This window comes from Cygnus atratus, chromosome 1 (genome assembly GCF_013377495.2).
Source record: "Cygnus atratus isolate AKBS03 ecotype Queensland, Australia chromosome 1, CAtr_DNAZoo_HiC_assembly, whole genome shotgun sequence".
Lineage (NCBI taxonomy): Eukaryota > Metazoa > Chordata > Aves > Anseriformes > Anatidae > Cygnus > Cygnus atratus.
In genome coordinates, this window is record NC_066362.1 from 208,458,445 (window position 1) to 208,477,978 (window position 19,534).

Below are 19,534 nucleotides of genomic sequence, written 5' to 3' on the forward strand. Positions count from 1 at the left end.
TGTGGCAGGATTTCCCATTGTAGTAGCCTGGCTGACTCTTCAAGAGTTTTACCCAGTTGTGTTTACCAGTATGTTTAATGACCTTATTCTTTATCACAGTCAGGAACAGAAATTGCCACCCCCCGCCCCCCCCCCGCCCCACCCCCTGCTCCCCACCCCCAGTCAGTAGGTCTCAGGAACTCAGTGAAGCCTTTTTGCAGGTAGAATAAAAGGGATGATTGCCTGTCCTCCAGCATCATGGCCATTTGAAATAGTCATGCGCCCTGCCTGGCAGCTCTGCAGTTTCACATCCAAGTTCCTTCCAGATTCAGGTGAGCAACACCTGGTCCTGGGAGTTACGGATAATTCACTGATATTTATTTGGTGTAATCTCTCCTCCATGCCAATTTCAAACTAATCTAGAGCTTCTGAGCCACCTGCCATGAAGCCCACCTTGGTCACCAAGCAGCCCACCCATTTCCTAGATGAATTCCTGCTGTGGATGCATTCAGCATTCAGTTGTCAGCATTATTTGCAAGGTGCTCTTCCCGTTACATTTAAGCTCTCTTAAACTCCTGCTTATGTTTGACCTGGCACTTTTTCTGGGCATTTCATGTGGGCAAGTGTCCCTCTTAATGCCTCCAGCCATGGCCAGGCCAGGCCACTCTTTGACACAGGAGCCTGAGGAAGCCCCTGCGAATGGCCTTGTTTTTCATGCTGTAGAGAATGGGGTTCAACACAGGTGGGACAAAAAGGTAGACATTGGCCATGAGAGCATGGCTAATGGGTGCAGCATTCTTCCCGTACCGGTGTATAATGGAGAGGCCAGCCAAAGGGATGTAGAAGATGAGGACAGCACAGAAGTGAGCGACACAAGTGTTCAGGGCTCTGGCCTGCTCCTCTCTGGAGGTGATGCCCAGCACGGTCCTAATGATCATGGTGTAGGAGAAGGCGATGAGCAGCGAGTCTAGGATCACCATCGACACTAGAGTTAAGCCATACAGGCTGTTCAAGGTGGCATCTGTGCATGCCAGCCGTATCATGTCCTGGTGCAGGCAATAGGGGTGAGAAAGCACATGGGACCTGCAGAAAGGCAGCCGTGTAAGAAGGCAGATTAACGGAAGCAGTGTCAGAGTGCATCGGCCAATGATTCCCAGCCCGATCTTCGCAATCCTGGCCCCAGTGAGTATGGAGGAGTACCTCAGTGGGAAGCAGACGGCCACGTAGCGATCAAAGGCCATGGCCAGAAGCACTGAGGACTCCATGAAGGAGAAGGCGTGGATGAAGAACATCTGGGCGAGGCAGACTGGGAAGCTGATCTCTCTGGCGCGGAACCAAAAGACACACAGCACGGTGGGCAGGGTGGACAGAGTCAGGCCCAGGTCTGTGGTGGCCAGCATCGAAAGGAAATAGTACATGGGCTCATGGAGGCTGTGATGGGCTCTCACAACCAGCAGGATGATGCCATTTCCCAGCATTGCAATCAGATACATCAGACCAAAAGGAATGAAAACCCAGCGGTGGAAACAAGCCACCCCAGGGATGCCTGCCAGCAGAAAAGCCAGGGCATGGCTGCTGTTCCCTGGGGACATGCTCGCCCTGGGCATGGGCTACGGGACCCTTTCCCATAAACAATTCAAAGGTAGAGCAGGTTTAGATTTCACAGAGCAATGAAAACAAACCACTGGCCAGACACAGTGTGGGGGATTGTCGTGAAGAACTCATTTCTTCTCTCTTCCTCGAAGATGTGCCAAAGCAGCGATTAGCATGTGGCAGTGCTGGCGCAGCCCTTGTTCCTGCTTCCCCCAGGCTCCTCACCTGTATGGTAGATAACATCATTTGTTACAATGGGGCTGCATACCTCCCAGGACATTGCTGCAGGCTCTCCTCCCAGTCTCCGGACCACACGGCCAACCTCCCTGGGCATGCAGGCCCCGCTCTCCAGCTCCACCAGGTCCCTCTGGGGCTCTCCGCGTGGGCTTAGCAGGCTGTCTGCGGCTTCCCCCCATCCCCCAGCCTTTTTCATACCTCCATGCTCAGTCCCTGGTGCACACAGCTCACCCTGTGCTACTCCACGCAGGGTGCTGTCTGTGTCCCCAGCCCTCTGCCTGTCTGTGTGCACGGTACACCTGCCCAGCCAGCTCCCTCAGCTCACTGGATTATCAGATTTGTGCCCTTCATCCAGTGCGGGATGCCCTGCCTGCAGCTCCTTGTGAATCCCTGCTGCTGCCCCCGCCCCGCTGCTGAGCTTTCACCACGGCAGAGCTCATGGCAGATGCAGTTTGCTTGTCCTCCTGTCCTCCACCTGCACCCTTTGCTATCCTCATCCCATCTGTAAGCTGAAGGGGAAGGGGAAAGGCTGTGATTTCCTCTGTCTTGTGGCTGTACAGCACCTGGCAGGATGGGGCTGGGCTCCTGCATTAAAGTTCAAGGCCAGGCTGGATGGGGCTTTGAGCAGGTGGGAGGGGTCCCTGCCCACAGGGGGACATCGGGTGGGCTCTAAGGCCCCTTCCAACCCAAAGCATTCGGTGCTTCTGTGAGTCCTTCACCCTGGTCTCTGGGAGGTACAGAAACAGAAGCAATTACTGAAATTCATGTCACCCACTCTGACCCCCAAGGGGACATGGTCACTCCCTTAAGTCTAACTTTGTTAAGGCACTGGTGAATTTAGAACGCTACCATTTCCCTTCACTTCAGAGATTATTTACTATTCTAGTCTTTGTTGTCATTACTACAGCTCCCAGTGACAGCCCATCAAGCTACTCAAAGTGACGGATATTTCAGCTGATATGTGTGTTAGTAATATATACAGAAACTACAATTCTTAGCAGGAATGTTGTTTTTACAGCTAGCAGTTATGGGTAAGATTAAGCAATGCTCCCTCAAAGAAAGCTCTTTTCTGCTGCAGAGCTGTCAGCACAGAGCTTCCAAGCCACAGCCCACAGATTCCTCGGGGAAATGCAGAGTTCTGTGAAGCACAACTCACAAAAGCAACGCAGTGCTGAAAGGGCTTAAACTCAGGCTACAGGGTCTGCACCTTTTGGAGCTGCAGGTAAAACAAAACGTTGTAAAACATTCCTCCAGCCTATGCAAATGATTTGATTGGCTTGTCTGCTGCTCTTTCCAGGGGCTGCAATAGCCGATGAGAAAGAAGTTAAACTTTTCCAGCACTCAGCACTCAAGGAATTCACACTCCATCTGCCTATGCAAACAAGGAACACAGTATTGTTTGATTGGAGGGCACGTGGCTAAATTCATTAATGTGCCATGAAAAATGGAATTAGTCTATTTCCAACTGCCCCACTTCTCAGACAAAGCTCCAGACATCTGTGCCTCCACTATTTACTTTGCCAGCTAAATAATTAGCTTGATAAGCTCAATTAGCATAGAGCTTTCCAGGGTGCTCTAGTTATCTTAAACATGAAAATATAGATTTAGGTACTTGAATTTTGGTTTTCAGACTTTAACATGTTCCTCATCTTCATAATCTGTAAATGTGCTTCAGACTACCAGCAAAAAAAAAAAAAAGGTTATGATTCTCACTCTGTGTAACAAGTGCTCTTGCCTGACAGAATATTAATAAAACTGCACAAAGAATGGCTTTCCTTACCAGCTAGCATCGCAGCACAGAGAGGGACTTCTGTGCTGGGGACCAGTCCTCCACCCGCAGGGCTGAAGACCACCCCAGAGGCTGGGCATCCCATCCTCTCCCCCCCGTGCCCCTCCAGCTTCATCCCGTTCAGCCTGACTACTCCAGGCTGAGGCTGAGGAAGGAATATCCCTCGTCTGCTCCTCCCACCCTCCTTTTATTTTTGTCCTTGGTGAGACACACGAGCCATGCCTCTGCACTCGAATGAATTTCCACCATGCAGCTCGGTGCTGTGCCATGGGGGAGGCGTGGGTGCTCTGGCTCTGGTGGATGCTCAGCCCCTGCCCAGAAGGATGAACATGGAGCCTGTTGACAGAGAGTAATCCTTGCTCAGCCGTGCCTCGCAGCACCATCTGCCAGGCTCCCTGTAAGCCAGGAGCAGAGAAGTTGTTCCACCTGCTGCGTTGTTCCATCTCCAAGCGTGCTCAGCACCAGCCGCTTCAGGGACAGGATCAAGACATCGTCCCATCAGCAGATGGGACATAATCTGTGGTTTGTGAAAGACCCATGAAAAAGCAGTTCTCAGCATCTGGTTACAGAGCCTCAAGTCCTATCTGAAATATGCAATTGTATCACTGGATACTGCTCTCTGCAGAAATGTTTGCTCCCTCTTCCAGTGGATATCTTGCACTTGCACCCCTGCAGTGTCCCTGTGACATGGCAAGAGGCACATGAGCAGTGGAGAACACAGAGAGCAAACAGTGCAGTGGGAAGAGGTGATGAAAATGCATGTGAACGGATGGATGGACTGATGGAGAGGCAGTCAAGGCTGTGCTGGCAATAGTTGCCTGGGTGGCTAGGTGATGGGTTTGAAGGGCATTGATGGATGGATGGAGAGCATGAAACAGCTGCAGGAAAGTGCAGTGAGAGATAAGCAAGCGAACTGTGAAACAAAGTTATCCCTGATAGCTTTGTTTCCCTGATTACAAAATCTGAATGGAAAATGACGCTTACAAAATTAAAACATCAGTGATGAACTGAGACTGACATGGAAACACATGGCTGCCTCAGATGCCCTTACCTCTGCTTGGCTGGAGTCCTTAGGCACAAGAGGCAGAGGGAGAGGGACTCGCGCTCCTGCCCGAGTATTGCACATGCGGAAGAAGCTGTCTGTTTTTATAAATGCCCATGTGGAATCTCAGCAGCAGTGAGAGTCACCTGGGACCTACTACAGGGGCTGAGGCCATAAAATGCAAACAGTCCAGGATGGTGATGGTACTCCCGTTAGTACCTTGGGATGCTACCACCCTAGGAGCTATGCTGCAAGAGCAAACACAAGGATCCTAATTGCTTGGGGAATGTTGGTCAAAACACGAAATAATAATAAAAAAGCTATTTTTTCACTATTTTTTCTTCCTTTTTAAGATGATTTTTTAGAACCTTAAACATTGAAAAAGGTCATTTATTTGTCCCAAGTGTAGGTATGGCTCTAGGGTGAAACTGCTGCTCTGCACCTGCCAACCAGGTCTGAAGGTAAGATAGAGGCATGACTCTGTGGAAACACTGCTTAGATTTCTTCCCTGAATTTGGGGTAAAAGAGGGCATCTTTAAATTTTTGTGCCCCTGGAAAAACGCACACATACCTGCCAAGCCTTTTAGTGCAAATATGGTGTCTCCTTCTTCTTTCTTTCTTTAGAAAGTCTTTTAACTGTTTCTTCTCTCTAGTGCTGTCAAACACTGAAAACTTCATGTATGTAAAATGAAAAATATTAACAAAATAAACAGAAATATCCCAAATAAAACTATTCCAAATTAAAGCATTCCCTTCTGCGGAAGAAGATTGTTCCCTGGAAGAATCTGTGGGACAGAGATGGGGCAAAGCAGGAGCAAGAGCTGTTTGGTTGGGTGTTTGGGACACAACCAGGCAGTTCATGGCTGCTACATGGAGAATGTGGTACAAGTGCACATCTGCAAAAAGTTTCCATCCAAAGAGGTGCTCCACAGCCCTGCCGTGAGGCTGGGCAGTATCCAGGAGATTCTTGTCCCATCTGCGTGCTCTCAGGCAGCAGGAGGAATGTGTGTCTTGCTGTGTGGTGAGATGGGGCTGCACTTCCTGGGGACTGGGCTTTCCTCATCTCATTCTCACTTCTCTGCTGCATGGACTAAGGTAGTGTTTCTCCAGCCTCTGTCAACTGCTCAAGTTTGACAGTTTGGGTACATCAAAATCACATTAACTTCCCTGGCAGTTTTTCACTGCATAGTGAATACATGTCCCTAGTGCAGGAGTTCTTCATTTCTGCGGGGTGGAGCATGGGGGCCTTTCTACACAGCAGCAGTTATGTAGCCTGGACAAAGAAAGGTTGAGGGAGACACGCTAATATGCTGCCAAAAGGAGGGGAAGTTAGAAAATAAAATAAATTAAATTAAAAAAATTAGTTTGTGAGTTTGCTTTTTACCAGCTACTGAAAACCTGTGCCCTTCTGGCCACAGGAATCCTTGGGATATGGAAGAGAAACTCCTGCTTCATCATCTCAGAAGCTTTATCCCTGTCAGTTCAGGTCTGGAATGGAAAATGAGCATGTGTCTAATTCTCTTACAGAAGAGAATTTGGGCTGGAAGGGCACTGAACAGGGGTGGGAGGAGGCGAGAGGGCGGAAAAAAAGGAAAGATGAGGCAGAGCAGCCAAGATAAGTCATTCTGGAGTTTCGAACCTTCATTTCTCCAAAGTTACCGAGGGGGATAGATCAAAAATCTCTTAATCATATTTCTCAAACATCAGATTTTGCTGGTGATACAGGAAAAAAAGCTGTGGTCCTGTTCCCAGCCAGCCCTTGCACAACCTGGCCTACGGAAACCAGGCAGCAAAGCCAGCCTGTTCCTTCCAGCCTCACCCACGGCACTTGCTGGGGGCCCCATCGATTCCAGCCCTCTCCTATGGGCTGGGCAGTCTGAAAATGATCCCCCTTGATTTGCAGACAGATATTTTCTGCCATAATATCTCTGTGCCAGAAAGTGCAGTGTACAAAACTACCAGAAACAGCTTCTGCAGGAGCACAGAGCCATTAGGTAGCTTGGGTATTCCTGTGCTGTTGCTTAGAGAGAACAACATCTTTATTTACTACTCAAAAGCAATAAACATCTTTTGCAAAATAAGAACAAGTACTTTACCATTCATCCTCGTTTCAAGTTGTGTGGGAAAACACAACAAACATGCCACAGGGATGGCTGAATTTTGTTATGATTATATTCAAATCTTGACAGCTGTGAGACCTGTCTGCTGAAATGCTCTGTTATGCTGACGCTCCTGACAGAGAATTCCCTCTGGAGGCATAAAATCTTGCCTCACTATATATATAACCCCAGCAGGGGCAGCATAGAGTCAGTTTAAGAGTATTTTTGGCTTATGCCAAAAGACAATTTTTTTTCCTGCTCCTGTTATAGTGGTGAGTGTGGGGATCAGAACAGATAAAAATAATTATACCTGATAGTCCTCTGGTATCCTGCTCCATAGACTGACACAAACTTTGAATAAGGATTCCATAAAAGGCTCTGGTGTTTGATTAGTTCCATATATCTTTAAGCACAATTTTTTAAGAGTTTATTTCAAGTAGACAGGCAATATGTCACAGCTGTTAGCAAGAATATCCCTGTAAAGAAAACAAAAATGCTTCTCTCATAAGCATAAAATCCATCACCACCACGTTTTTCATTGCAGTGACTCTATTAATTATCCTAGCATGGATATTTGACTAATCCGTTCCCTTAACACCTGCAAAAAATGCACATGATATCTATTATGATATAAATAAGAAGCTTTATCTTCCATCCAGCCATGTGCAAACCTGTGTGACCCTTTTTCACAGTGGGTCTGCAGGAGGGCAGCTCCAGGAGACGTGACATCACCTGACGGCTGAGGAAGAGCAGATTGCAACCTCCACTCAGAACTGTTTTCTGATTTATACAGTTTAACCTTATTTCCTAATCCCTTTTCCAACCAATTTTAACATTCCTCTCATGCAATCTATTCAGTTGTTAATCTGTGCTGTCATTGTGGAAATTCCCTTACTTTCTGTCCAAAGCAACACGGTGTGCTCATTCATCAAAGGTCTACAGCGCTGTCTCAGGTTTGAGGGAAGCTGCTATGATAGAGGAGAACAATCCATCAACCTGCTAGTGAGGACGAGAAGAGTTTCCCATCAATTCAGTGCTGCATGGTGTAATTCATAGGGGTTTGGGGGTTTTCCATCACTTTTAAAACAAGACTTGTACCAAATCTGGGCTGAATAGATTGCAGTTCCTAGGAAATGAGAGGACATCAAGAACACCTTACAAGGTGTGCACACAACCAGCCTCACAGTCACAATTTTTTGATGGCCTGGATTCCCAGGCGTGAAGCATGTTACCTTCTTTGGATTTGTTCTGTTTACTTCACTGACGGCATTGGAAATTATGTTATTCTGTATGCTAGAAAGCAGACCAAAGCCTCCACCAGCACATGCATCACACCTCCGCGTTGACCCTCACTGACTGTGGTCTGTGTTTCTCTACTGTGCCAGGGGTACTGCGGTCCTAGGAGGTTCATGGAGATTAAGCTATGCCCTGCATGGCTCACCTCCTCCTTATCTGCTCCCTCACCTTCCTGGGGTCAGCAGCACTCTTTGCCATGTCCCTGGAGGGGCTGATGGCTGACAGCCCTCTGCCCCCACTGACCCACTCCCCGTGCATCCATCCCACCATGACTTGGCTGCCCTCCACAGATAGAGCACTCAGCTGCATCAATGCTTGTCTTGTCCATCCTGCACAGTTTGGGGAAAGAGGTACCCTCATCTTTCACACTGTGATGAGCAACATCTACATCCTCCACCCACTCCTCGTGAATCCTGTCCTTTACAGCATCTGGACAAAGTAGTTTTGCAAAGGCACCTTCAACTCGTTTCTTTATGGAACCCTTCAAAGAAACCCAGAGGTGAGAAAAGGCAAGCAAGCATCCTGCACACTCCAAGTGCAGAACCACAGGACAATGCAAGTGAGGAGGGTCTCTGGGGGTCTCTGGTCCAGTGCTCAAAGCAGGGCCAGCTCGGGGCTCAGACCAGGGCGGTGCACAGCCTGTGCTGCCACTTGCTGAGCAGCATTTCCAGGACCCATGCTATCGTTTGCACAAAAATCTGCAGGTCAGGTGCAGCAGAGAAGCCTGCTGAATCCAAGTGATGATAGGTCATGCCTCTGAGAGATAATGACCCAAACCAACCATATTCTCCCTGCTAATTCCAGAAATGTTTATCACAGCCATGACTCGGCTGTGTTAGATGCTGTGAACAACTCTGGGTATCAGCCCCTGTATTCAAGGAGTTTCCAGTCTTGGTTTAAGGCAAGATGTAGGAGTGAGATAAACAGAGACCTGGACACTTCTATTTTTTCCCCCCCGTTTTGAGTAACAAAATAGCTAATGAAAATTGACTTTTTCACCCTCGTCCCAGTGAGCAAACCACCCAGCCTGACCCACAGTCCAGCTCCAAGCACCACGGGGGCCCAGTGGACGGGGGAAGGAGCACCAGGCAAAGCCCGGGCACCCTTAGTGCAGTGGGTTTTGTTTGCGGGGTGCTGGTGGGAACTGAACTCCCTCCATCTGGAGAGGGGGACTGGGGTCCCCTGGGGATGAGTGTCTGCCTTGTGCCTTGGCATTACAAATCCCCCGTGGGGGACCAGTGTCTCCTGCGGGGCCAGACGACATGAGCCTCCCAGCAGTCTGAGTCCAGAGGTTTCTCCACTCGCAGTGCACCATCTGCTCTGCAGGGAGGTGGCAGGGAGGTGGGAAATTCCAGCCAGGGGGGAGTAGGCAAGGCAGCACCAGTGCCCCGAAAAGGGGAGAGCAGGTGCTGAACAGCCACGGCTCGGCTGGGAGCTGCGGGCTCCGTGTGGCTTCACCTCATTTCCCATGAACCTGGAGTTGGGAGAACAGGCATGGATTCATAGCAATCCCCAGATATTCCTGCAGCCCTCTCTGACACACTGCCAGTGCCAGGGCCCCTTGCCAGCACTCTGTGTGGGTTTTCCCCTCCCAGCCCCGTGTGCATTGGCAGGGTGCGCACATCAGGGTGCACTCCAGAGTTATGGAAACGCGTCCGCAGCAGCCCTGAGCTGCAAGAAGCACACCCCCGCGGCAGCCTTGCGTTTGGCGGCCCTCCCAGCACAGACAGGCAGACTGCAGACATTTGAGGCATTTATTGGGGGTTACAGGCAGCTGGCACCCAGAGGTGCTGCAGTGCAGCAGGGCCCTTCCCTGGCCGGTGCCGGCAGGCTCAGTGGTACTTGCGGGCCAGCGCGTGAGCCACAACATTGACCAGCTTTTGCCAGGCAAACTGGCAAGCAGGGGTGAAATCCCTGGCGAAGTGGGAGGCCAGGACAATGATTAGGATGTCTCCGAGGAGCTGGAAGAGAAAGTGGAGAACAGGCAGGGTTAGTGCTGCTTGAATCGCAGCGGGCCATGGAGCATCCCCCCACCAGCCCGGGGGTCTCGCCTGACTTCTCCCCGAGGCTGAAGCCGCCCTGCAAGGACAGCCGCTGCTGCACACCCCCCTTCCCACCCTGAACCGCCTCTGGGCTGCGTGGTGTGGCTCAGTGCCTGCTCCCTGCAGCTGCTAGGACAAAATTCTGTCTTTCCACATAAAGCCCTGGGTTTGGAGAAAGAAATCGTCTGCTTCATTCTAAAAAGAAAAGGGAGGTGGGTGGGGAAAAAGCCCTGAAACTGTTTTCCTCCATTCTTTGGATGCTAAAGCAATTTGGCCTGACACCCACCCTGCCAAGTGCTGCTTGTATTTTTTTTTCTTTACATGTAAATGAATAAATTCATCTATTTTTATTTATAAGTGTTAGGGGAGGAGAGAGTGCCCATCCTGATAGGAGCCCATGCTGGACAAGCCAGAGATCTGCTCTATTATTTTAGGACATATTAGCTGCTTATCTTGCTATGGTACCTATGATTTCCTTAAATAATCTGTTCAGCATCTCTCCACCTCTAATTCCACCACCTATGCTGTACCTTCCTCTGTGTTTGCTTTTTTATGTCCTCAGCCCAAATGCTTCCTTTAGGTTACAATCTCTCAATACTTTCTCCTCTCCATTCCTGCACTGACGCAAAAAATTGGACTATTTAGCCTGAAAGTCACCTGCTCTCTTGCAAACAGTTCAACACGTGTTGTCTTGCTTGGATACTACACAGGGACTCTGCCTCCACCAGCCACAGAAAGTAACCCAGGCAGCATTGTGGGAAGCAAGTCCCCCCAGTTTTGAACCAAAGCACTATGCAGGGAAGGGCTCAGGCTGCAAACACATCTCACCCTGAAGTTCTCGGGGTCCACGTGCAGCTTGTCGCAGTGCAGCTCGGACAGCTTGGAGTAGGTGTTCTTGATGTTGTCCAGGTTCTTCACGGCTTCCCCAAAGGAGCTGAGCACTTTCCTGCCATGGGCGCGGACCTTGGGGTTGCCAATGATGGCAGTGGGGCTGGACAGGTTCCCAAAGGAAGAGAAGAACCTCTGGGTCCAGGGGTAGACAATCAGCAGCCTGCAGAGAGAAGGGGGGACACAAGCACACACACCCCGTTAGCATTCACCCCTATGCCTGCAGCGGTTTCTCCATGCAGGTGCAGCCGAGCCGATGCCCGGGAGCCGGACCTACCTGGCCAGGGCCTCAGCTCCGCATTCCTCCACGTTGACCTTGCTCCAGATGCTGGTGATGAGCTGCTTCTCCTCGGCTGACCAGTGCACCATGGTGTCGGACGGAGGGTAGCGTGTGGCTGCAGGAGGACACAGACCTTGTAGCAGAGCTGCAGACCCCTGGGGGCTTTTATCCGCTGCCAGCAGCTCCTCCCCGCCCCGTGCTGCGGGGCCATTGGCTGGGGATGGGTGGGGGTCCGCGCTGGAGGGGAGCAGGAGGGGACAGCCAGGGTGTGGCACACCGAGAAGGGGCCTCGGGTTATCCCCAGTTCAAGGGCTTTATCCCTTCCCCCCGCTGCTGTCAGGTCACCGTTTCCCATCCCAGACCTGGGCTGTTTTGCAGAAAAAGGGCTGCACAAGTCACTAGGCAAGAGTCCATCTCCATTTAAAACATGTGCACGGGACTTATGGAGCATGAGCCTTGTGCCTTGGCTTTGCCAGTACTGGCCTCTGTCCTGCCTTAGTTTTCATCTGCCAAACGATGAATACCCCTGCCAAAATGCAGCCAGTGTCAGAGCAACCCCCCAGCAGATGTAGGGATGCCTGCACTGCAGGACTCCAGTCCCTGCACACCACCAGGAGTGCTGGAGCTGCTCGGAGGGCTTGAGGGGTGCTGGGGCTTTGCAGCTGAAATCTGCTTTAACCCCACTGTCCTCCTCCTGTAGCAGAACTTGACCTTTCAATTTTAGCTTTCCTGCTGGAGCTGGTAGAAACTCACCCCTGTGTTCTCCCCTCAGCTGTAAAGTGACCAGCCAGGGGCTATGCGGCGGCGCAGGGAGCAGAGATCAAACAGGATCGTGGTTTTCAGCCGAGTTCTGCTTTAGTTCTCACCCATAAAGGGCAGGTGAAATGTTCTCTGAACACCAGGTTTGCCACCAAAGGACCTGCCGTGGGCTCAAAAGGCGGCAAAAGCTCAGCTCAGGGATGCCCAGCCAGGGGCTTTCCCTTCAGATCCTGCCCTGATGAGGCTGGCGTGTGCCACATTTTCCTGCCAGTTCAGGAATTTGGATTTCATGAGCATCACTCCCTTGTGACACCCCTGAGCACAAGGGGTGATGCACCCTCACCAGAAGAAATGCCCCTCCACTGGGGGGCTCTCCTGCTTTGCTTTCTGGGCAAAACCCCCAAAACCAGAGTCTCTGCTGAAAGTACAGGGTCTGTGAGCCTGATCCCAAGGCGCATGGAACAATCTGCCACCTTCCTGCTGTTTTTCATGGGATGTGGATTGTGCTAAGGGATCTGTCTGATGGGGACACCAGGACCAGGGAGAGAAGCCACCGGTGGGCACTGTCCTTGTGCTGCCGTGTGGCAACATGCAGGGGATGGGGACCCCAGGTAGGGGACCCAGTGGCAGGAGGTGCCCTGCTCTGCTCTCCTGCAGGGTCCAGCCCGGGGCCCGTGTGGCTCACATCCAGGCCCAGACACCGCGTTTGCCAGGCAGGAGACCTACTTGCTGAAATAACTTGGACATTTCTGCCTAAGTCTGTGAAGAATTGTGTTTGTATGAAAGTCTATGAAAATCTACCATGACATCTATGAAAAAAAATCACAAAAGAGTCTGGTTTTTTTTGTGACACCTGAACAAGACACACACTCTGTGCCTCCCCAGACACCCTGCAAGGAAGAAAGCATTTTTTTGACTAAATACAAAAATCTCAGGTTCTCAGTGTAAGCCCTGACACCAGCAACAACACGCCCCTTCGTCAGAGTAGTGTGCATGAGAAGGGGATTTATGGGTCACCGAGGGCTTTGATACCCACCGGGTCAGGGGCAGGAGAGGGGGATGCCCACAGACATGGATGAAGCAGCGAGGAAGCAGGGACACAGTGCAGACGGGATGTCAGACATGCTGGGATATATAGCTATGCCCTCTTTTTCCCCTTTGAAAAGCAATCGTGTCCTTTCAGCTAGCGGATGCTTTTGCTGCCCCCTGCTCAGTTCCAGCAGGACAGACAGCGCTTCCCATGCAAAGAACAATCTCTACCCTAGAGTCCTGTGAACACACTTAAACACCCCAAACAGCTTTGCACATACAAGGCACCGACTGATTTTCACTTACAGAAAATTATTAATAGTCACCAAAATCCACTATTAGCAGGATTCCCCACCCTCAGCCCCCACCCACATTGCAGAATGGGCAGCACGGGGTGAAAAAGAAGTGCATAAACAAGGTCTGGACAGGTCTTGATAGCAAAATGTTTATCTAAAACCTGTCCCCACCCAGCTGGCTGCTAGGCCAGTATGAGTCAGCTCATTTCTGGTAGGGTTTATGCCAGAAATGGGCTGGGGAGGATTAAAGTCTTCATTTTGTTTATCCTCCCTAAAAAATTTGGTTCCTCTGCATTCCCCCGGGCTTGTGAGAAACCCCCCTGGTTTCACAGTAAACTACAGACATCTCCCCCAGTGCAACCTCCCCAGCAGACAAGCCCAGGCCAGCAGGGCTGTGCCCACCCAGTACACAGGTTTCTAAGTTTGATTTCCAGAGGCAGACCCTACACAAGCACCCAGAAGACCACTGAGAGCAAAGGGAGCCAGCACATCCCAACACCAAAGCCCTGCCCTGCCCGAGCCCCCAGCCCCATCCTGTGGGTGCCCAGGTCCCCAGCCCCCAGCCCCTCCAGACACCCAGGGACACACAGACAGAGGGGGCCTTCACAGGTTGAGCTTTATTGGGCTGTTACAAGCTGACGGCTCCAGAGCATTTCCACAGGTGCATGACATGAGTTGGAGGATGTTCTGGGAGCTTTGCTGCCAGCGCTTTAGTGGTACTTGCGGGCCAGAGCATGGGCCACCACGCGGACCAGCTTCTGCCAGGCAGCCTGGCAGTCAGGAGTGAAATCCTTGGCGAAGTGGGCAGCCAGGACGATGATGAGGATGTCACCCAGGAGCTGTGGGAACATGAGCACCCTTGGTTAACAGTGCCCGGGAGACTGCTGATCCCTGCACCAACACTTGCGCCAGCCCCAGGGAAACCTACAGGCGTTTTGTAGGCTTAAAAATCTCCCTGCAAACTGCAGTCCTTTTCAAGACATACCTTAAACTCATTAATCCTCTTGTTCAGTCTAAATTGCAAAATGTACAACATATGGAATGCACCAGCCCCTGTCTAGTCTGGGCCACTGACTCCGAAGCTTTTCATCTCAACCATTGATCCCAGGCCATATTTGTTCCCTTTGCTATGGGTATGGGATGAGTAACCAAAAATTCTCCAACAATTCTGTTGATTATTTTTTTCTCCCTTCTGACTTCATTTGGGAGTTCTCCCAAGCAGGAGGCACAGCTGACCATCTGCTGAGCAGCAGGGAGCTGACAAGTGCAAAGCACTCTGGCAGCAAGGGCAAGCTCCTACTGGCATGGGGGGATCCCTGCCAGCACAGTGAAAAATGCTGGGTCTCCTACCCCACTGGGAGATTCTCATCTGCAGAGATGTGGGAACAAAACTTCTCTCTCCCTCTATGTCCCACTCCTCTTTGGCTTTTGGCATCTAGCCACTGTCACTTGTTCATCGCTCATCTCTCCTTTCTCCTCCATGCCAGGTTTCACTCTTGCTCCTTTGCTTTCCCCTTGGCTCAGACCTCTTCCTGCTCCAACAACTGCTTTCACTTTACGCTCCCCCTCCCTTTCCGCACTGCAGCCACCTCCTCACCGCCTTTCCTGCCCCCTTGCATCCTTGCTTTCACCCTCCCAATGGCCCCTTCAGCCCCTTTGGTCCTTTCTCCCCAGGCTACATGTAGGTCCCTTCCCTGCCTGTCCTCACGGTTCTGCCCCTCGCCTCGACCACCAGCTTCTCTTCTTCCAGCACTGGCATATTTACGGGGAGTCCCTACCTGTGGGACTAGGGACATGGCTTGGGGGCACAGGGAGAAACTCCCCACGCAGATGCATGGGGATAGGTGCCCTGGCCAGGAGTGTGGCTCACCCTGAAGTTCTCGGGGTCCACGTGCAGCTTGTCGCAGTGCAGCTCGGACAGCTGGGCGAAGGTGTTCTTGATGTTGTCCAGGTTCTTCACGGCATCTCCGAAGGAGGTGAGCACTTTCTTGCCATGGGCACGGACCATGGGGTTGCCAAGGATGGCAGTGGGGCTGGACAGGTTCCCGAAGGAAGAGAAGAACCTCTGGGTCCAGGGGTAGACAATCAGCAGCCTGCAGAGAGAAGGGGGGACACGAGCACACACACACACACCGTTAATGCTCCCTCCTGTGACTGCAGCAGTTTCTCCATGCAGGTGCAGCCGAGCCGATGCCCGGGAGCCAGACCTACCTGGCCAGGGCCTCAGCACCACAGTCGGCCACATTGACCTTGCCCCAGAGGCCGGTGATGAGCTGCTTCTCCTCGGCTGTCCAGTGCACCATGGCGTCGGGTGGAGGGTAGCGTGTGGCTGCAGGTACGGAGGAGGTCTCGGCTCTTGCTCCCGCGGGGATCGCACGCTGGTGAGCGGCTGTGCCATCCCCACTTTTATACGCTCCGCCGGGCCCCTCCTCTTCCCCCTGCACCCCTCCATTGGCTGGGTCCCGGGAGGGGCCCCCGCAGTCCTGGTACCCCAAGGGAGGGGACACGGTGTCAGGGTGGGGCCCCAGGGCACGGTGCCCAGATCCGCCACCACCCTGCCCCCCGTCTTTGATTTCCAGCACTGCAGCTCCCTGCGGGAGGGCAGCATTTATCTCCACGCAAAGTCTGAGCACAGCACCGTGTGAGTTCCCCCCAAAGCCTTTGGAGGAAGGTGTGTGCCAGGCTCGGTGCCCCTTGGATGGTGCAACCACAGTGGCCTGTGTCACGGCAAGGCAGAAGAGCAGGACCTGGGGCTGTTGGGTCCTGGCTCTGAAGGCACCAGCTCTGTGCAAGCAGTTTGTCCTCTTCTTGCAGGGCCTAATAGCCTTGGGTTCTCCTTGTTCTTTTCTATCAGCTATTTAACATTTTGCTAATGTTAAGGTAGCAATAAGGGAACCACGGGCAGTTGGTTGCAGAGGCTCCTGCCTCAAACAGCCTTCTAGCAGAGGCCAAGTAAGGCAGCGTGGAAGGGAAGTGCTGTAACACACTGCCCAGGAACTGCCTGCACAATGTTAGCTCGCAGAGGAGGCCTGGACGAGGTGGGGAAGACTGGGTGTACTGGTGGCAGTGCAGATCTGCAGCAGCAGGCAGCGGTGACCCTGTGAGTGCTGGGAGAAGCAGTGGGGTCCCCTGGGGCTGCTCCCAGCAAACAGGAGCTGGAGGAGGTGGGATGGGGGCAGGATCTGGGGCTGGACTTCGTCCAGCTGGAGCTGGCAGCTCAAAGGAACACCAGCTGGCCCAGGGTGGCTGCATGACCATGGAGCAATGCCTTTGTGTTGGCCATGGGCTATGTCTGCCACTGTTAGCTGCAGCACTAGTTCTGCTCTGTATGCTTGCTTTGGAAGGGGCTTGGTCAAAGGACCCTGCTCCACGTGCCCTCCATGCTGAAAAGTGCAATGTTTTTAGCAAACCTGCTCCACAGCCATGCCTTCTGCCTTCTCTCTGATAAAGGGGTGGGAGGGCGCAGGCAGAGGAATTCACTGCACTGAAACCACAGACATGTCCCTGAGCTTCTCGCCGTGCTGTGGGGGTGCTGTTAGTCTCACCACCAGGCTGAAAGGGGGACAGGAGACCAGCGAGGGACATGACCCTCTGCATGGCATGGAGACTTCAGGGAACTTCATTTTGCTAGTGAAAAGTTACATGTAGGGGCCATTGAAACCAAGTACTCTGTCCTTCCTGTACATGAAATTAACATTTTTGTCATAGTTTTTGCCATAATAGATACTTGTGACTGTTAGTCTACCTTTAGTAATCTGAGAATTTGATTTAAACAAGGACCAAAAAAATAATATGCTTCCTTCGGTGAAAGAAGCTACAAGCAGACCTAATCTCACTGGCTTTTCTCCCATTCCACATTTTTGTGCAAAGATTTGTTCCACTTTATCCGTGAAAGACTTAAAACGTGAAACCCAGTGATGTTGTGTGATGTCTCAGTAAACCACCGTTTTTTGTGTATGTGTTTAGTAGTGTCTTCATTTGTTCTAGTCTTGAATGTTTTCCTGGGTTCTCCAGCTTAGACAAGTCTCACTAGCATGAATTCATAGAAACAAGACGTGGCTTGGGGTACCCCACGTGTGTGAGCACCTCATTCCTGTTCCCAGCACCCCGCCGTGGTCCCCCCACCCCATTCCCACAGAGAGGCAGACGCCCTTTGTGATGAAGCAGTTGGTGTTTATTTGGCAGTTACAGACCAGCAGGCCCAGAGGATGCTTCCGGGTGATTTGGGAGCATCTCCTGGTGTGAATGGTTGCAGGAAGCTCAGTGGTACTCATGAGCCAGAGCATGGGCCACCACACGGACCATCTTCTGCCAGGCAGACTGGCAGGCTGGGGTGAAATCCTTGCCGAAGTGTGAAGCCAGGACGATGATGAGGATGTCACCCAGGAGCTGGCAGTGGAGGGAGGAGAAGCTGTCAGCCCAGGGTTCTGCCCCGCTGCCCTCCCAGCATTCAGGACACACCACCTGGGCTGTGACAGTGGTCAGAATGCACCAATCGAGGATTCATCGCAAAGCAAGGAGCTGATTTATCACAGCCCCATGCAGAGCACCATGCCCACATTTCTGGCCCTGACCAGGATGCCCGAATGTGCTGGATCCCCCTCCCCAAACACCTTCCCTACACCTGCTGTACTAGTGTCCTTGCTCTGGCTGGGCTTATCCTCTCCTTTCACTTCCCTCCCTTTCCTTGCTTTTCCTTGGCTCAGATTCTTTCCTTCTGCTGAAATGGCTGTGTTTATTTTCTGTCTTGGAGTAACTTTTCCCTCGTGCCCAGGCTTATCTCTTTCCTTCAATCCCATCTCAGTTTCTTCTCTTCTGGTCTCTGGGTGCTCCAAGCTCATGTTGCTTCCTCCCTGCTCACTCCACAGCCTGCACATATTTGACTGCATTTCATGCCCACCCACCTCACCTGCTTGGGTCCCTCCTCTCTCATACCTCAGCCCCAGAACTCCTGCTTGTTATCCTCAAATATGCCTATGCACTCTTCCTTCCACTGTCCCTGCCCTGAGCAGGTGCCTAGGTTCAGGCAGCCTCAGGGATTTGCTTCTGGGTCTCACTGGTGGCCAGACCCCCAGAGCCCTCTCCAAAGGACAGAAACCTCTGTTCCGCTGAGGCTGGAGTCCGAGCACAGCTCACCCTGAAGTTCTCGGGGTCCACGTGCAGCTTCTCACAGTGAAGTTTGCTCAGCTGAGCAAAACACTTCTTGATGTTGTCCAGGTTCTTCACGGCTTCCCCAAAGGAGGTAAGCACTTTCTTGCCATGGGCACGGACCATGGGGTTGCCAAGGATGGCGGTGGGGCTGGACAGGTTCCCGAAGGAAGAGAAGAACCTCTGAGTCCAGGGGTAGACGATCAGCAGCCTGCAGAGAGAAGGGGGAAGATGATCACACACAGACACTGTTAATGCTCCCTCCTGGTAGCTGGGCTGATGACTGGGAGCTGGACCTACCTGGCCAGGGCCTCGGCACCACAGTCGGCCACATTGACCTTGCCCCAGAGGCCGGTGATGAGCTGCTTCTCCTCGGCTGTCCAGTGCACCATGGTGCTGAGCAAGAGGGCTTGCTTGAGGCTTCTGTGAACAATTACTAGGAAGTGGAGTCAAAGTCTGCTCCAGGGATTTTTATGCACTAGTAACAGCTTGTCCTAATCTCAGTTGACATTGCCATTGGTTGGGGCTGGGGAGGGAGCTGGGCTGCACTAAGAAAGATAGCAATTTTGGATCCTGTCCAGGGGGACAAGAGGCCCTTTCCCCCCTCTGCCTTTGAGTGGACAAGCTGCATCTCGCACCCATGAGCTTGTAAACACAGCCCCAAGCGCAGGTGGAGCTCCTGCACGGCCATGGGTTACCAGTGTTGCAGCAGGAGCCGGAGGCCTGAAGGTGCAGAGGAGATCCAATGGGACAGGCAGCGACATTCAAAGAGCTTGCAGTCTCTGCCTTGGCCTTGGTTTCAGACTCCTGATGGTGCACTGGTACCATGCACTCCTTGGAATCCATCCTGAACAGCTCTAGGCGTCATCAGCTCCTGCTTGAAGGATCGGAGACCTTCTGGGAAACGGGAGCACAATGATTACTCCCAAACGGAGGTCTTGTGCTTTAAATGCAAGATCCTCCTTTCTTCTCAGTCCTAACAAAGAGCTTCACAGCTGTTGTCCATTGCTTTTGCCCACTGTAGCTGTCCACAGCCATTGTCTGTCCTGTTCCGAGT

General features: G+C 52.0%; 4 protein-coding genes across 4 annotated transcripts; all 4 read right to left on the reverse strand.

Moving 5' to 3' along the window:
- Positions 1 to 611: 611 nt before the first annotated feature.
- Positions 612 to 1,571, reverse strand: LOC118259785 (olfactory receptor 51G2-like). The gene has a single exon (XM_035569549.1). The coding sequence runs from the start codon at positions 1,569 to 1,571 to the stop codon at positions 612 to 614; it is 960 nt and encodes a 319-aa protein (XP_035425442.1).
- Positions 1,572 to 9,867: 8,296 nt separating this feature from the next.
- LOC118259750 (hemoglobin subunit epsilon) lies at positions 9,868 to 11,334 on the reverse strand. The gene is made up of 3 exons (XM_035569491.2): positions 11,243 to 11,334; positions 10,906 to 11,128; positions 9,868 to 9,996 (listed from the first exon to the last, which is right to left on the reverse strand). Exons 1-3 carry the CDS (start codon positions 11,332 to 11,334, stop codon positions 9,868 to 9,870), a joined length of 444 nt encoding a protein of 147 aa, XP_035425384.1.
- Positions 11,335 to 13,928: 2,594 nt separating this feature from the next.
- On the reverse strand, positions 13,929 to 15,649 carry LOC118259774 (hemoglobin subunit beta). The gene is made up of 3 exons (XM_035569536.2): positions 15,541 to 15,649; positions 15,200 to 15,422; positions 13,929 to 14,168 (listed from the first exon to the last, which is right to left on the reverse strand). Exons 1-3 carry the CDS (start codon positions 15,630 to 15,632, stop codon positions 14,040 to 14,042), a joined length of 444 nt encoding a protein of 147 aa, XP_035425429.1. The 5' UTR covers positions 15,633 to 15,649; the 3' UTR covers positions 13,929 to 14,039.
- A 1,940-nt stretch (positions 15,650 to 17,589) lies between these two features.
- Positions 17,590 to 18,869, reverse strand: LOC118259751 (hemoglobin subunit beta-like). Its single transcript, XM_035569492.1, has 3 exons — positions 18,778 to 18,869; positions 18,466 to 18,688; positions 17,590 to 17,718 (listed from the first exon to the last, which is right to left on the reverse strand). The coding sequence occupies exons 1-3, from the start codon at positions 18,867 to 18,869 to the stop codon at positions 17,590 to 17,592; spliced, it is 444 nt and encodes a 147-aa protein (XP_035425385.1).
- Between the last annotated feature and the right edge of the window lie 665 nt (positions 18,870 to 19,534).

What these genes read in the sequence shown, in the direction of transcription:
- LOC118259785 (XM_035569549.1), bottom strand. Translation starts at nt 1,571, where the DNA reads ATGTCCCCAGGGAACAGCAGCCATGCCCTGGCTTTTCTGCTGGCAGGC.
- LOC118259750 (XM_035569491.2), bottom strand. Translation starts at nt 11,334, where the DNA reads ATGGTGCACTGGTCAGCCGAGGAGAAGCAGCTCATCACCAGCATCTGG. An exon ending in GGAGCTGAGGCCCTGGCCAG is followed by an intron (nt 11,129 to 11,242) that starts GTAGGTCCGGCT and finishes TTCTCTCTGCAG; the next exon opens with GCTGCTGATTGTCTACCCCT. An exon ending in TGGACCCCGAGAACTTCAGG is followed by an intron (nt 9,997 to 10,905) that starts GTGAGATGTGTT and finishes TTTCTCTTCCAG; the next exon opens with CTCCTCGGAGACATCCTAAT.
- LOC118259774 (XM_035569536.2), bottom strand. Translation starts at nt 15,632, where the DNA reads ATGGTGCACTGGACAGCCGAGGAGAAGCAGCTCATCACCGGCCTCTGG. An exon ending in GGTGCTGAGGCCCTGGCCAG is followed by an intron (nt 15,423 to 15,540) that starts GTAGGTCTGGCT and finishes TTCTCTCTGCAG; the next exon opens with GCTGCTGATTGTCTACCCCT. An exon ending in TGGACCCCGAGAACTTCAGG is followed by an intron (nt 14,169 to 15,199) that starts GTGAGCCACACT and finishes ATGTTCCCACAG; the next exon opens with CTCCTGGGTGACATCCTCAT.
- LOC118259751 (XM_035569492.1), bottom strand. Translation starts at nt 18,869, where the DNA reads ATGGTGCACTGGACAGCCGAGGAGAAGCAGCTCATCACCGGCCTCTGG. An exon ending in GGTGCCGAGGCCCTGGCCAG is followed by an intron (nt 18,689 to 18,777) that starts GTAGGTCCAGCT and finishes TTCTCTCTGCAG; the next exon opens with GCTGCTGATCGTCTACCCCT. An exon ending in TGGACCCCGAGAACTTCAGG is followed by an intron (nt 17,719 to 18,465) that starts GTGAGCTGTGCT and finishes CTCCACTGCCAG; the next exon opens with CTCCTGGGTGACATCCTCAT.